This window comes from Rhineura floridana, chromosome 11, assembly GCF_030035675.1.
Source record: "Rhineura floridana isolate rRhiFlo1 chromosome 11, rRhiFlo1.hap2, whole genome shotgun sequence".
NCBI classification, from domain to species: domain Eukaryota; kingdom Metazoa; phylum Chordata; class Lepidosauria; order Squamata; family Rhineuridae; genus Rhineura; species Rhineura floridana.
Window position 1 is genome coordinate 1974185 of NC_084490.1, and position 16449 is coordinate 1990633.

The 16449-nt window shown below is 52.2% G+C and overlaps 2 protein-coding genes across 3 annotated transcripts; one reads left to right on the forward strand and one right to left on the reverse strand.

Moving 5' to 3' along the window:
* The first annotated feature begins 331 nt into the window (after positions 1 to 331).
* Positions 332 to 4802, forward strand: SOX15 (SRY-box transcription factor 15). Its single transcript, XM_061590177.1, has 2 exons — positions 332 to 967; positions 4170 to 4802. Exons 1-2 carry the CDS (start codon positions 393 to 395, stop codon positions 4387 to 4389), a joined length of 795 nt encoding a protein of 264 aa, XP_061446161.1. The 5' UTR covers positions 332 to 392; the 3' UTR covers positions 4390 to 4802.
* A 3406-nt stretch (positions 4803 to 8208) lies between these two features.
* MPDU1 (mannose-P-dolichol utilization defect 1) lies at positions 8209 to 16448 on the reverse strand. 2 transcript variants are annotated; one of them, XM_061589540.1, is made up of 7 exons: positions 16165 to 16448; positions 15413 to 15478; positions 14112 to 14244; positions 13299 to 13384; positions 12573 to 12691; positions 10807 to 10917; positions 8209 to 8844 (listed from the first exon to the last, which is right to left on the reverse strand). In XM_061589540.1, exons 1-7 carry the CDS (start codon positions 16295 to 16297, stop codon positions 8725 to 8727), a joined length of 768 nt encoding a protein of 255 aa, XP_061445524.1. In that variant the 5' UTR covers positions 16298 to 16448; the 3' UTR covers positions 8209 to 8724. The 2 variants fall into 2 exon arrangements, with proteins under 2 accessions (XP_061445524.1, XP_061445525.1); XM_061589541.1 differs by lacking the exons at positions 15413 to 15478; positions 16165 to 16448 and adding an exon at positions 15527 to 15973.
* Between the last annotated feature and the right edge of the window lies 1 nt (position 16449).

Consider the following 16449-nt stretch of genomic DNA (forward strand, 5'->3'; position numbering starts at 1 on the left):
GGTGGCGGGACCCCTGAGCTTGACTTCTTGTGTGTGATTGGGACCAGGTTGCAGACAAAAGGCACTCTCTGCATGCGCTCAGAGGCACTCTTCCCCTTCCCCTTCGATCCTCTTTCAGAGCTCGAGGGTCAGCAATGAGAAAGAGGTTCCGGGGCTGAGCAGCCGGGGCGCGGAGGAAGGCGTCGGCGGCAGCGATTAAGTGCCGGTGGAGCATCGCTCATTGCGGTGGTACGAAAGGCCGGCGAGCGCAGAGTTAACCAACAGGAAGGCGGGGCTAAGGAGAGGGGCGCGGCCTCAGCAGTGCCTCTATATAGCTCGGACGGCTGGACTGCACGTGCTGTTTTACAAGCTGCTCTTTCGGCCGCGGGGTTCCTTGAGGCCCTCTAGTCGGGATGATGTTCGCCTCTTCTCAGCAGCTCTTCTCGCCCCAGGCTTCTCTCCAGCAGCAGCAGGAGCCGCTGCCGCCCAGAGTGGAGCAAGGTGGAACCCCGTCAACTCTTCTGCTGCCGGCCGCGCCCCCTGCCGAGGACCCCCTGGAGAAGGTGAAGCGACCCATGAACGCCTTCATGGTGTGGTCGAGCGCGGAGCGGCGCAAGATGGCCCAGGAGCACCCCAAGATGCACAACTCGGAGATCTCGAAGCGGCTGGGCGCCGCCTGGAAGCGCCTGCCGGACGCCGAGAAGCGGCCCTTCATCGACGAGGCCAAGCGCCTCCGCGCCCGCCACCTGAAGGATTTCCCCGACTACAAGTACCGGCCCCGGCGCAAGGGCAGCGGTAGCCGGGCAGCCAGCGCCGCCGCTGGCAAGGAGAAGGGCCCCGCCTGCTTGGCGGCAGCACCGGCTGCGGCGCCGCCGACGGCACAGCCCTGGCCGGGCTACGGCGCGCCGACGGCGGACGGCCTTGCGGCGCCGCTGTACGACCTCGCGCAGCAGGGCGGCTACGGGACCGGCGCTGCGGCCGCCTTCAGGTAGGCAGGCTGGGAGGGAGCGAGCGAGCCGCCCCGACGGGGCGCACGGCCGGCTGGGAGATGAGCCCCGCCTGCCCGAGCTTGGGAGGCGCCGGCGAGACTCGAAAGTTTTGTGGGTTTCTTCCACCCCCGGGAAAGTATCCTGCTAACTCCTACTCAGAGTAGACCTAGTGGAAATGGATGGACCGACGTTCGCCATGCTTGTTACATTCAGTGGGCCTCCTCTGAGTAGGAGTGACTTTTACTGGCGCCCGTTGAAAGAAACGGACGGGACTGAGGCCCCATAATTTGAACGGGTCTCCTTCGAGGAGGAAGACCCTCGTTGGGCACAGTCCTCGGATTGGAGCACTTTTCACTGGTATGGGAACGTCGCTTTTCCCCACTGGCCTGGAAACTTCCCTCCCATGCTTCTGCCCCGCTTGCGGGCGATCCTGCGCGTGCTTCCTCGGAAGTAAGGCCCGCCACGGGCTCCTTGCCAGACAGACGCCTGCCTGGGGCTGCGATCGCGTTGAGTTTTGCGGCAGGAAGGCAACGCAGCGGGGGGCTACTTCCGAGGAAGCAAGCCACGAGGTGGATCGGGGCTTTGGGGCTGCTAGGCTTTCCCCGGCACTGCTTCGGAAAACGGCCTCCCCGGCCCGCCTGCAGCTGAGCGTGCGAGGCCAGCTCCGACTCGACTGGAAGCCCGACGGGAAGGGAGAGAAACGCGTGGACTGTTGGGGGGGGGAGGCAAAAATCCCCTCTTGCCTTTCGTCGCGCCAGACGCTCCGCCCCGCAAAAAAAAGTCTCGTCTCACGGTACACGTTCGCACAAACACGATAACGCGTGACACAGATCTCAAGTATCTGTTACCATTTTTACCAAGCGGGTTTTCGAATTGCACGGGGATGGCAGCACATTTTGCCGGGCGCACTTGGAATTGCGCCTCTACCGCTTGACCCATCTCCGGAGCGAGGCACATGCTGTGCGGACCTCTTCACCCCGAGAGCTCCCCACCGCACCCCCAGGCGGTTGCTAACTCCCCCTCGAGGTGAGGGCCCGATTCTGGTGGTGGTGCGGGGGATAGCCAGACTTTGAGCTGCTGCGTTGGCTTTAGTGGCCGACAAACGGTCAGAGGCCAGGACTCCTGGGTTCTCAGGAGGGCGACGGGGAAGGCTGTTTCTAGGGTGAGGCGACCCTGCAAACTTGTCTAGGGCTGCCCTGGTCTCCGTGTCTCCCCTTTTGCCGAGAACCCAGGCGTCCTGACGGTCTGTCTCCACCCGGTTGCAAACCCTGCTAGCCAGGCCCTGAGAGGGAGAGCCCCACATTATTTCCAAGAGCATGTTCAGGTCGGCTGCCCCTTTGCAAAAGACCCAGGAGGCCTGGCTCTGATGGGAGCCTGGCGCTGCCCTGCTCCCTGGCTGGGTGCCCCAGATCTGTCTCGCTTGTCATGCCCCAGCAAGCTGGGTGGGTGCTGGCTTGGCATGCTGGGTGTGGCCCCCTAGGGTGCCACTTCCTTGGGTGCTCTCCAGGGCCAGGGTGCATCATCGCCCATCCCTGAGAGAGACACGCAAAGGGTGGGCCTGCCTCTGAGGTCATGACCGAGCATGGCCTGTCCTGTCCTGAGGAGGGGGCTCTGGGGAGAAGCTGCAGTTCTTGGGCTGGGAGGGGAGTGGCCCCTGATGGGTGCCTGTGGCAGGGCTCCTGGGTCCTTGAAAGGTGAGCATGCCCGGGGAGGGGGAGTTGCAGAGTAGGGATTCCTGGGTCCTCCTTCCTTGGGAAAGGGTAGAGGCAGATGCTGGGCTGAGGAGGGTCTGGTGGTGGCAGGGAGGGAGGCAGGCTCTAACAGGTTTGGGGGTTCTTGGCCAGAACTGGAAGAACAGGCTGCCTGCGGAATGCAAGCCGGGCCCGCCCCCGGGTCCTGAGGGATTAGCTTTCTCTTCCCGCAGGGCTGGGCCAGGCAGGTGCTGCCGCTGCTGCCGATCCAGGTGATTGCCACCGCCGTGCCTGGTGCACACACCACATGCTGCTCTTTTTCTCTCTCTGCTGCCCCCCCCCTTCCTGGTTCTCTGCCCTCACCTTTCTGGCTCCTGAATCCTCTGCAATCATGCCTTTTGGCCACCCAGAGACTCAGGGGGTTGAAAGGTCTGTGGAACCAAACCTGTGCGCATGAGGCTTCAGTCTCTGTGCACCGCAAAACACCTTGTTGCCTCCTCTTTTTATCGTAGTTGAGAGATCACCCCAATAATGCATAACAAATGTAAGAATTTGCTGTCGGAGATGGCAATGGCTTTAAGGGGGAGATTATTTATTTATATATTAAACTATTTGTATACTACTACATCGCCAGTGTTTCTAAATGGTGTAGGGGGGAAAAGGATAATTCGCTCTATTAGTTTAGTTGCCCTGTTAACAAAATAAGATTCCTTATTTTCAGAAAGTCTATCTCTGAAGACCCATACTAAAGTGTTTGTTGTGTGGGGGGAGGAGACTGGCTTCTGGCTTCCTCAAGAGGCATCCTGTCTTAGCACAGTGGGGAGGAGAGCCTGGCTGGGAGTCCAGAGTCTGAGTTCAAATCCCCGCTCGTGTCTCCTGGGTGTCAAGGGCCAGCTAAAGATCCCACACACAGTGAGTGGCTCAGGGGTTACGTGCAGCCGGGGGCAAGCTGCAGAGTGCCAAGGAGTCCAGTTGCCCCCCAGCTGGCAGTTGCAGGCAAGGAAGGGGCTGGCTTGTGCAGCTGTGGCAAGCTGAGCAGGCCCTAGCCAGCTGGGGAGGACTGGCCTCAGAGGAAGGCAATGGTAACCCCCCTCTGAATACCGCTTACCATGAAATCCCTATTCGTAGGGTAGCCATAAGTGGGGATCGACTTGAAGGCAGCCCATTTCCATTTCAAACTTCTGTTAAAATAGCATTCCTGTGGGTCTTGCTGCCCTTGATACTTTTTTCAGCTTTTGAGGTTCTCTTTGCCTTTCCCCTTCCCACATGTGCTCCGTCAGCTTTCATTGGCTGTATTATGAACCAGGGTTCAAAGCATATGACAGACCAGCCTTTGCCAACTTGTTGGCCTCCAGCTGTAGGCCAAAACTGCTGGAGGGCACCTGGTTGGCAAAGGCTGGAATAGTGCCCCAAAGACCACTTTGTTATATGGGGGATCAGTGTAGAGCAGCCTCTGGGGGAACTTGGGGGAAGCCAGAATGACTCAAAACACCTTTTCCCATCTCTGCAGCACCCTGATCTACGACACCCAGCCTGCTCTCATGGCTGCCACGATGGCGATGCAAGATGGCATGCAGCACCCACATTGCGTCGGCGACTTCCACGACATGATGGCGGCCTACGGGCTGCAGGGCTGCGATGTTGCTGATGGGCTGCCCCAGTACTGCCTCTCCCAGCACTCCTACCATCACCTGGGGTTCAACAACACAGCCCCTCTGACCCATATCTAAGCCAGAGACTGACGTGGCGGTAGCCGGCGTTCAGTTTTATGTGTGTTAAAAGGGAATTATCTTAATTTCATGTGTGTGTGTGTGTTTTTATATATGACAGAAAAATGTACAGGACTTTTTACAGAAATGAAGGAAATTTTGTGTATAATGGGTGGGGTAATTCCTGCTAGCAGGAGTTCCTATTAAGGGGTGGGTATTATGTTTTGGGGGGAGGGAGGCTGGAGGATCAGCTGCCTTTATCTGAAGCCTGGTTTGTTTTGGTGGGAAGGGGGTGAGTGGAAATCCTCAGCTAGATTTTTGGGGAGGTCACCAAAAAAAAGTGCAGGGGGGGTGTATTTTGTAATGACTTCTACTTTTTTAAAAAAGCTTTTTTGTATTGAAAATAAAAATAAAAGCTATTTGTAAAAGACCAACTTTGTTGAATGGAAAAACTGAATATGCTTCTGGGCTCTCCTTGCAAAGTAATGTGGATCTTAAGTCCTAGATTCTTCCTTTAAATCAGCCTTTGCCAACCTGGAGTGCTCCAGCTGTTTTAGACTACAACTCCCATCACATGTCCAACGAGAGCTATAGTCCAAGACAAGAAAGAGCAGTCTTTGCCAACCTGGTGTGCCCCAACTAAACACAATGCAACGTGGCTCAGGAGCTGATACCCATAATTTGCGCTGTGTGAGAGAGACTTTTTTCCTGTTTGTAGCTGTTTAAGTGCAGAAGGATGTCTGGAAGTCTAGCAAGAGGGGAGCTCCTCTTCTGCCCCTTTCTCCAAAAAGGGTGTGGCTGTTGGGTGCCCCTTGCTCAGTGTGCTGTTTACCCACCCCAGTCAACCTCTTGGGATGGGTGACTCACCCCATCATGTTGGGACAGGGGTTTGCCAAGGGAAGGGCTGCCTCAGGCCAAGGAACCAGAGTGAGGCCTATTTCTGGGGCAATCCCTTTCACCCCCCACAAACGTGGTTTCCAGCCTGCCAGCTAAAGGTAAAGGTGTCCCCGCACTTGTAGTGCGAGTCGTCCTTCCCTGGCCTTTCTTTACCCCCCAGCACATGCCAGGTACTCCATTTTACCGACCACGGATGGATGGAAGGCAGAGTGGACCTCGACCCCTTTTACCAGAGATTTGACTTCCTCCTTCCGTTGGAATTGAACTCCGGCCATGAGCAGAGCTTTCAGCTGTGTTACCGCCGCTCTGCGCCACAGAGCTAGAGTTCAGAAAAGGACCAAGGGGCTAGAGACGCTCCCCTCTGAGGAAAAGGAGCATGCAACATTTTGGGCTTTGTTGTCGTGTTATGTGCCTTCAAGGCGATTACGACTTAAGGCGGCCCTATGAATCAGCGACCTCCAAGGGCATCTGTTGTAACCCCCCCTGTTCGGATCTTGTAAGTTCAGGTCTGTGGCTTCCTTTATGGAATCGATCCATCTCTCGTTTGGCCTTCTTCTTTTCCTACTCCCTTCTGTTTTTCCCAGCATTATTGTCTTTTCTAGTGAATCAGGTCTTCTCATTATGTGTCCAAAGTATGATAACGTGATGAAAGTGTATAAAATTAGGCATGCTGGGGAGGAAGGGGGCAGCAAGAAGCTTTTCTGTCTGTCACAACACTAGAACTCTACAGCTGACTGTTGGAAGATTCAGAACAGCCAAAAGGAAGTACTTCACACAGGGCTCAGTCAAGCTATGGAATTTGCCCTCACAAGAGGCAGTGAAGATTAGACAAATACATGGAGGAAAAGGGTATCAAGGGCTACTAGCCACAATGGCAATGTTCTACTCCCACTCTCTGAGGCAGTGTGCCTTAGAATAACAGTGGCTGGGAATTGCAAGTGGCAGAGTGCTGTTGCGCTCGGGTCTTGCTTGCAGACTTCCCCTTTGGGGGCATTTGGCTTGTTATGTGCCTTCAAGTCGATTAGGACTTATGGCGACCCCTCCAAGAGTATCTGACCTCCAAGAGCATCTGTCGTGAACCACCCTGTTCAGATCTTGTAAGCTCAGGTCTGTGGCTTCCTTTATGGAATCAATCCATCTCTTGTTTGGTCCTCCTCTTTTTCTACTCCCTGCTGTTTTTCCCAGCATTATTGTCTTTTCTAGTGAATCATGTCTTCTCATGATGTGTCCAAAGGATGATAACCTCAGTTTCATCATTTTAGCTTCTAGTGACATTTCTGGTTTAATTTGTTATAACACCCAATTATTTGTATTTTCGCAGTCCATGGTATGCGCAAAGCTCTCCTCCAACACCACATTTCAAATGAGTTGGTTTTTCTCTTACCCGCTTTTGTCACTGTCCAACTTTCACATCCATACATAGTGAAAAAGGGTGCTGGGCAGGATGGGGGCTCCTTTGGCCTGCTCTAGCAGGGCTCTTATGTTCCAACAGCTATAAGCACAGAGGTGCCAGGGGTGTATGAGTTGGGTAGGGTATGTGTTTAGGGGTTATGAACAGTTCAGGGAGAACTTTCACTTGCTGTAAGCGGTAAAAGAAACCAAATACCATGGAAAGGAATTGAAAACAAAAATGACCCCTATTCTAATGCTCTTATGTAAATCTATGGTGCAGCCAACTTTCAATCTACTATGTATTTTGGAAAGTTGTCAGCTATGCATTTCAAAGAAATTGCAGCCCAGTTTTGCATGATGGCTCCTGAGAGCAAGGAGCAGTTTTTTCTCTGGATACAACTGGATGCCATTTTGAATCTGGATAGTGGATGGGATGGGAGCCAGTGTGGTGTAGTGGTTAAGGTGCTGGACTACGACCTGGGACAGCAGGGTTCGAATCCCCACACAGCCATGAAGCTCACTGGGTGACCTTGGGCCAGTCACTGCCTCTCAGCCTCAGAGGAAGGCAATGGGAAACCCCCTCTGAATACCACTTACCATGAAAACTGTGTTCATAGGGTCACCATAAGTCGGAATCGACTTGAAGGCAGTTCAGTTCAGTGGATGGGATCTTCTGAAACTGCACTGAGCTTTTTTTTGGTCTGTTTCTTGGAATTCCTGAGTAACGGCAGGCGCAAGGCTGCTAGTACCATTCCACATAAAACTCCAGTTGCTCTCCTCTCAAGGCGGCTATTGTGGGATGGGGCACGGTGCCATAAAGGACAACAAAGATGCTCGGGGGGGTGGATCACCTTTGAGGAAAGGCTAAAAAGCAAGTGGGTGGGCTTCTTAATTTAGCAGCCTCCCTACTCCAAAAGGTTTCCTTGCTCCCAAAATATGCTTAGGAATGCTTACACGCAAAGGGACTGTCCTGTTCTTTGTCAAACATGTGCCTCTTTCGTGGCATGTCTTGCTTTCTCTATTAAGGCCCCTTCAGTCTCTGGATACCGCTTACCATGAAACCCCTGTTCGTAGGGTTGCCATAAGTCAGCATCGACTTGAAGGCAGTCCATCATCAGTCTCTGGTAGCCAACCTGACCGAGCTATCCTCCCAGCTGCTTGATTTCAGCTACTAGTATGCCGGCTATATTCAGTCTAAAGCAAACATCAAAAAAGGGGGGGAGAATCACCCCATGGCAAAGGATTAAACACCAGCCTCTCTTATGTGCCCCCCAATGCACCCCATAGGAGGCAGCAGGCGGCTGTGCTGGGCCTGGACTGACTCACCTGGGTGCCTGCGCTGAAGCTAAGTCTTGCTAATCTCTCCAATTAGGATGCCCTGCCCTGCTGGCTGGCCCACCCTCACCTAGCATACACACAAGGCAGCAGCACCCGCTTCCCAGACCTACCCCCCAGAGCATTCTGTGTGCAAAGGTTGGGAGAGGCTGGGAGTGTTTTGCCAGCTGGAGGGGGCGGGGTGGGGAGACAGACAGACACAAACAAACAAGCAGGTTAGAAGTTTACCGCAGGTATCCAGAGTACACCCAACAGCTCCTCTTGGCGGGGAGAAGCTTGAAGTGCACTACTGAATAACACTGCAGTAAGGAATGCCTGTATTTCAAAGTGTGTGCATGGGGGGGGGGAATACAGATATAGGCTGGAGGAAGCCCCCCTGAACTACCAGCCATTCCACTGCAGATGCTTGGCCCTTCAGCAGCAGCAGTGCTCAGGTGGGGGTGCAAGATAAGAGCCTGTAAAGCAAAGCGCCCCAGTCCCACCTCCCAAGCTCCAAAGTCCCGCAACACTCCCAGAGACAAACTGGCCCCATCTCTTGGCTCAGAGCGCAAAAAGAGAAACCCTGGAAAATGGGCATGAACAGCAGCAGTGGTGGTAGAGGGGCTGTGGCGTCTGCTGCCCCATGAAGTCAAAGGCGGCTTCCTCCCTTTGGGGCCAGTTGCAGAAGGAACCCCAGGCCCCTCCCCGCTTTTTCCCAGGGGGTGCTCCTCCAGAAGGCGCTGGGCCGCCTTTCTATTCCTTCTTGCGCTTGTCAAGCGGAACGTTCCAGTAATAAACCAGCTGTCCTGTGATGACGCCATTGCAGGCAGACGAGACGACGTAGGTGAGAGCCATGAGCGGGTCACCCGTCTCCTGGGGGCAGGGGGAGGAAAAGTCAAAAAGCTGCATGTTGCTCCTGTCAGCGGGAAGGGTGGAATTCACAGAACTCTTTGTCCTCCCACAGACACTCGTTTTGGGGACAGGCTGGAAGCCAGACTCAGATTTCTCTCCCTCGCCCCACTACCCCCTGCTAGGTAAAATTTCCACACGGCCTGTAGAAAAGTGGGCAGAGAACATTGTTTCATTCTCATAATCTATTATCTATTGTACTGGCTTCACGTTGATTCCGACTTATGGCAACCCTATGAATAGAGTTTTCACAGTAAGCGGTTTTCAGAGGGGGTTTCCCATTGCCTTCCTCTGGGGCTGAGAGGCAGCGACTGGCCCAAGGTCACCCAGGGAGCCTCATGGCTGGGTGGGGATTCGAACCCTGGTCTCCCAGTCGTAGTCCAACACTCTAACCACTACGCCACACTGGCTCTCAATGTAAATGTACTGCCTTCAAGTTGATTCCGACTTATAGCGACCCTATGAACAGGGTTTTCATGAGGCTGAGAGGCAGTGACTGGCCCAGGGTCACCCAGTGAGCTTCATGGCTGTGTGGGGATTCGAACTCTGGTCTCCCGGGTCCTAGTCCAGCACCTTAACCACTACACCACACTGGCTCTCATAATACTAGGACCCAACGGGGTCATCGTCCAATGAAGGTGGATAGAGGAAGAGGCAGGACAGACTAAAGAAAAGTCTTTCTTTACACCTCACATCGTTAAGCTGTGGAAATTTGCTCCCGCAAGAGACAGTGACAGCCACCCGCTTGAACGGCTTTACAAGAGGATGAGATAAATTCACACAGGAAAAGGCCATCTACTAGCCACGATCGCTGCACTCTGCCTCCACTGTGGAAGGCGGTGTGTCCCTAAATACAGTTGCTGGGAATCAGAGGGGGAATCAGCTGTTGCTGTGCTCAGGAGGTCCTGCTTGCGGGCTTCCCTGTGGGACCTCTGGCTGGCCAGGGTGGGGACAGGACATGCCAGACTCGATGGGCCCCCGCTGGCCTCAGCCAGGTGGGCACCTCCCCACTTACGGGAAGCTGTTTTTGTGTGTTTTAATTTTTATTTAAACAAAATCAAATACAAAAATAAAAAACTGTCACGGCTAACAAAGGTTCTACAAAAAAGAAAAACGCAAATATTTTCAGTTGTATAATAAACAGAAGTATATATAAAATTTCTAGCAGGCACATTGGGGTTCTGTACAAATTTGGTTGAGAGGCAGTGTGGTGTAGTGCTTCAGGTGTTGGACTGCGACCTGGGAGACCAGGATTCGAATCCCCACACAGCCATGAAGCGCACTGGGTGGCCTTGGGCCAGTCACTGCCTCTCAGCCTCATGAAAACCCGATTCAGAGGGTCGCCATAAGTCGGAATCGACTTGGAGGCAGGACATTTACATTTTTTTACCAATTTGGTTAAATACTTTAGAGATTAGATCAAGAAAAAGAATTAGAAAAATATTACGTTTGTAACATTTATTCAAGGAGTTTCCAAGATCTTAGGACTGGTATTATCATGAACCATATTATTCCAGTAAACTGCAAATAAGCTCCATTTCTGTATGAAAACAGGGCCTTGTCTTCCTTTCCTTACCCACACTATCAGTAAGTTTTACAAGATTGGCTATATCCTATACTTTGGATACATGAATTGTTGGAAGCCACTTTGAATGTCGGAAGGCTAGCAGTTGCCAGCTACAAGCACCCCCTTGGCACCTGCTGCTCCAACAGGCTCTGCTGTAGCATGCATTGGAGAGCTCCTGAGTTGAGCTCTTGGCTAACACAGCAACACCCTAAAATTACTGCCAGAAGCTTGAATATTTATAAAGACGCAATGGAGGGGTTTGATTTCCTTAAGAGGCAGGAGCCAAATGCCTCCCTCCAAGGCTCCTGCCCCTTGAAGGCTCCCTGTCCCCACCCTTGGACAAGTCAAGCTTGGCCTACCTGGATGGAAGTGAAGATCCGTGCCAGAGACCCTGCGAAAAGCAGGAACACTGTGACCGCCGAGAGTTGGCCCGTGTGGCCGTTGCGGTAGTTTGTGGCTGCTTGCAGGAGCTGTTAAGAGAGATGGAGAAGAGGTTGGACGGAGCCCCCTCCAGCCCTGGGACTGCAGTCTACGTCCATCACCAACATTGAACCAGCAAACAGCTTCGCTGTAACAAATGCCTGTCGCCCTTCTGCCTCTCGAGAACTGCCACCCCCGCTACCACCCCTTCCTCTTTCTTGGCGGTGCCGATAATGATCATGTTGTTTCTATTTAATTTAATTTTTGTATATTGTATTTTTATACCTGTGTTTATTTTTCTTGTAAGCCACCTTGAGGGCCTTTGGCCGAAAGGCGGGGTATAAATAAAATTTAATAATAATAAAATACTACTACTAATAATAATCCCCTCTCCATTTTGTGCTAAGGATGAGCCTCTGCTCTTTAACCTCGGCCCCACACATGCAACCCACAGATTAAGCCCCCCCTTAATCCAACCGTTGCTCTTAAGGAAGTGCATTTCCTGGCCCTCCCAAGTACATCCCCTGCGCCTTGACTCAAAAGGGTCTGTCCCTCCTCTCTACGAAACTAGCTTCAAGCCCCTCTGCACAATACATTTAAAGCACTATTGCCCCACCTTAAACAGTCATGGCTTCCCCCAAAGAATTCTGGGAACTGTAGTTTGTGAAGGGTGCTGAGAGCTGTTAAGAGACCTGCTATTTCCCTCAGAGAGCTACAATTCCCAGAATTCCCTGGAAAAAGGAATTGATTGTTAAACCCCTCTGGGTATTGTAGCTCTTTGAGAAGAATAAGGATGTCCCTTCAGCACCCTTCACAAACTACCATTCCCAGGATGCTTTGGTAGAGGCCATGACTGTTTAAAGGGGCATAAGAGTGCTTGCAGGGTCCAGTACAGAGGAAGACTAAGCTGAGCCTGAGGTACCCAGGGGAAGGAAGCAGCAAGAAAGACCTTCCTCTTTCAACAAGCCTTTTAAGTGGAGACCTGTCCCAGTCTGCGTTTGTGTTAGAATTGCTTGTTAATATGGATTTTTTAAAATCATGTTTTTAACCCTTTTTAAAAAGGTGTTCTTAAAGCTTTTTTAAAAATATGTTTTTAACGTTGCTTTGTTTTAATGTATTCTAAGGTCTGTTTTTATGATGTTTTAAAGTGTTTTTAGCGCTTCTGTTTGCTGCCCTGGGCTCCTGCTGGGAGGAAGGGCGGGATATAAATGGAATGATAAGTAAATAAATAAAGTATGTCTTGGCTACCCTTTTGCTCCTTAGGCGAGAGGTGTGACTTTTAGAATATGCGGATATTTTCCTAATGCAATCAACCCTAGCTGGGGGCAGGGAGAAACACGCCGGCAACTCCACACCCCACAGCAGAGCAGAAGATACCAGGAAAGTTTGCAACTTTTCGGGAAATAAAGAGGCCCTCCAGAGTTTGAGACTTAGACAAGTGGGTTAGTGTGCTGGACCAGGACCTGGCAGACCAGAGTTAAAATTCCCACTCAGGCACGAAGCCCACTGGGTGACTTTGGTCCACTCATCATCTCCCGGCCTAACCTGCCTCACAGAGCTCTTGTGAGGGTAAAATGGAGAGAAGGAGAAGCGTGTACGCCACCTTGAGCGCCTTGGGGCAAAGGTGGGATGTAAACGCAATCAATGAAAGCCTCAGATCCCCATCGCTGACAGCCCCCGCCCCAAGGCCAGGGTTGACGCTTACCCTGCTGATGACGACAGCAGGCATATTGGAAGCCTGAAGGGCCGTCACAACACCCGCAGGAGTGAGTGAAGACAGCAGGAGGGCGAGGACTCCAAAATAGGCCACCAGGAAGGACACGCCTGCAAGAGGGAGCAGAAGCTTGGCATCAGACGGCCTGAGCCCACCCACACCCTCTTCCGCAGCTGGTTCAACCTCCTTGCTTGGATCCCCTGAACACACTGCCCTGTTTACGCGCTGGGCTTTCCTGCTCCCAGGGATTTCTGCTCCTCTCATCTCTGGGCAACATTTCCCAGCGCACAAGGAACGGAGCCGCTCGCCCTGTCCAAGCCCATGACTCTACTACACAAGCAAGTCAGTATCCTGAGAATTTTTTTCTCCATTTAAACGCACAAGGTTTCTAGACTTAATGATCACAAGGTCGACTTAAAACCATTTGGGGCCACACCTGGTAAAATTGAAGAAGCCAGAGAAGAACTGAACTTTCATCGGTGACAGAGGGGGCTTAGAGCCTTGTGCAGTCCCCCAACAACCCACCTTCACTCTACCACGCCCCCAATTCTTACCAATTGCCCTGCCCCACTCATCTGGTTGTTCTATGGCTACAGGGAATACCCCCTCCAGACAAGCTTACAGAATCGAAACAATATACATGGTCTCATAAATGCACACACAAAAAATATGGATTCAGAATCCCCAGCTGAGAATGTACTCTGGATCCAAACTTACCACGCCCTGTGTGGCCCCCAAAATACTGCACCAGGAACCCAATAGCCACAGTTTGAATCATTAGGAAGAGAGCCTCGCCCCAGGCGCTGTGGGGGGAGAAAAAGAAGGAGAGGTGCTGGGGGAAAATGGGGTTTCTTCTTCCTAGCAGCCAAGAGGGACAACTTGAGAGATCCCCACCCTCTCTTTCCGGACAGGTAACAACTCAGTAAGACAGGATCCCCTGCTCTCCACAGCCCTTCCCTTCCTCAAGACATCATTTTCATTTGATCCTCATCAGGAAAAAAGAGGGAAGTGGGAGAAGAAATCAGCAACCAGAGCATTGCACCCCTTCCCAAAACTAAAGGCAGGATTTGGAGAAAGGTATGACCTTAAGAAACAGCCCCTTCCCCCTGCACCTTTAAAACTGGAGCTGAAGGTGCAGACCTTGGCTGGGGATATTGCTCATCTCTGTGTCTGGCAAAGATTTCTGCCAGCCAGGCACCTATAAAGGCGGAGGATCAAACCAGAAGGAAGCTTCTTCCTGGCAACCTTACTCTGGGGTCGTAACTCAGTTCAGTCCTCCCCATGAAAGCCCAGAATTGTGGATGGTATTGAGGGTCTCTTTGAAGGGGAAAAGGGTGGAAGCGTTCTGTGAGTAGCACAGTAACCAGCTGGGGAAGCGGAAGGGGCAGGCAACAGAAGCATGGAAGGCAAAGTGGGGCTCCTCCATTCCAGAAGAGGGTGCCACATCATTCTGCACATGACTGCAGGGCTTCCTGCTTGGTTTCCTGAGCGAGGACGGAAAGTTAGGGCTGGCCCCAGATGCTGCCGTACCTGAACGGGAAGGTTTTGGAGATGCTGTAGGCCATGGTGCCGGTGATGGCAAGAAGCTCCAGCAATATGGAATGGAAGCTCAGCCCCTCAGCACTCTTGGCCCGCAGGATCTTGATGATCTGGGGCAGCTTCACTGCAGAAAGAGGGAGGAAGCAGTCAAGAGGAGGCTGCCCCCCATTTCCCTTGCCATTGGCCTCCTATCTACCCCCACGGTCGGAGGCAGCTGGAAGCCATAGGAGGGGAGAGTGGCTGTTGCGCTCAGGAGGTCCTGCTTCTGACATCTGGTTGGCCACTGTGAGAAGAGGAGAGTGGACTAGATGGCCACTGGCGTGATCTGCCACCCAGCTGAAGCCTGCTTCATCTGTCCTCAAAGGGATGAGCCTCTGGAACCACAAGGACCTGGGTCCTCTTGCCAAGGTGCCCAGTCACGGGTCCCAGCCTCAGAAGAGAAACAACATTGATTTCAATCCTCATTTTGGGAAGTTCCATAGCTCAGGGGAAGAGCATTTCCTCTGCACGAAGAAGGTCCCAGGTTCAGTCCCTAACAGCATCTCCAGGTAAGGCTGGGAATGTCCCCTGCCTGAAACCCTGGGGTGCTGCTGCCAGTCAGAGTAGACAATACTGAGCTAGATGGACCAATGGTCCAACTCCCTGTAAGGCAGCTTTCTCTATTCCTTTCTTCATTTCAGCTAGTTTGGTTTTCCAAACAGGAGTGGCTCACTCCCACTTTAATTCCAACACAAAACTTTCCCCCCTGTACCGTTTACAGCACTAGTTTAGTGGGGATGAAGTTCTCCGATCTGGACTTTCTCAAGATGCAGTATTTTATCAGAAGACTAGAGAAAATGAATAAAGTTACCTAACATCTTTTTATCAAGTCTTCACCAGTGGCAGACGTCAGGAAATGAACATTTTATCAAAATGCGTTGGAAAATGTAATAAACATTTCCTTGCTCCCCGAGACTCAACATTTTGCTCTTTGATTATTTGGTGCTGCTTATTTCTTTCTTGCAGAATTTTATCTGCAGGGAACCACAGCTCTCTGCACATAAAATTGGACAAGCTTGTTTGAAGCCAGGTTCGCAAGAAATGCATTTTAAGGTGTTATGGTGGAACTCTTGAACACAAGAAGTCATTACGCAAAATGCCTTTCCCACCCCATTAAGTCACTCCAATCAGCCCTACCAAAGCTCAGAGGTGTTTTCAGCTCATAGGTAGGACTGGCCTGTAGGCAGCCTTAAAAGCACTTCTATCGTACATTAAAAGTCAAGAATCTGCTAGGAAAGTTTAAGCGACTGTACCCATGAGGGAACCAGCAACGATGCCGAATCCGAGCCCTTTGCTGATGAGGATTTTGAGGCATGGAACTAAAGGAATGGAAGAGAAAAAGAAACAAAAAATAATTAAGTACTCACACCAGGTATCGATGCTTACTTCAACGACCTTTATTTGGTTTGTTCTTACAACAGTCCTGTGAGGTAAGGCACAAACTAACGGCCTTGCTTTTTGCAGGGCTCCAGTGCTTTTACTGCTGCACGGCAGGCAGACATTTAACCGGTTAGGTTTCCCCATCTCTGCCTCAGCAAGCTGGAAAACGCTTCACCTGCCTGATGTTCACCTGCCAGGCATCTATTCAATGACATACTTGCTGGGGGGGGGAAGAGAAAGGCTGGGATTGAAAGCCCACCGGCTGCATTCCTGCACTAACTTCCGCCCGAAACCAGCATAGCGCCGGGTAACTTCGCCCTCCTCCTCGACCCTGTTAGAACGCCATGAACGATTTTTATTTTGAAATATTGTAAAGCACGTTATTCTTCCGCCCGGCTCTAAGATGGCGAAAGACATCGTGTCATCGTGACCGGGAACGGATGCAACCATCACTTCCGCCCTCTAACAACATGGCCACCCACAAAAGGCGACTTATATTTTCGCCCTTCACCAACATGGCTGCATGTCGCCCTGAAGGAGCTTCCGCCAGCCCGAGAGTTGCCACGGCGATGACGTTACGGGTCCCCGCTTGGGAAAAGGGAGTGGCGAGGAGAGCCTGACTCACTGTGCAAGAAGTTGAAGCTTAGGAAGAGCTCGTCATAGCAGTGTTCCGGGAGGATATGCGGGACCAGTAAGCCCTTCAGCGCCGCCATTTTGACAAAGGGGGAGCCGAAAGTGGGCGAAACTTCCGCCTCCATAACTCCAACGCGCCGGGACACCGCCTCGTCTGCGCATGCTCAGTTGCTCCGATCGGTCCTCCTTCATACGGTGTACCCAATCCGATGGATGGATGGATGGGGGCGGGTGAAGCGAGCCGCCATTTAGCGCTGCGCACGCGCACTCTACAGGA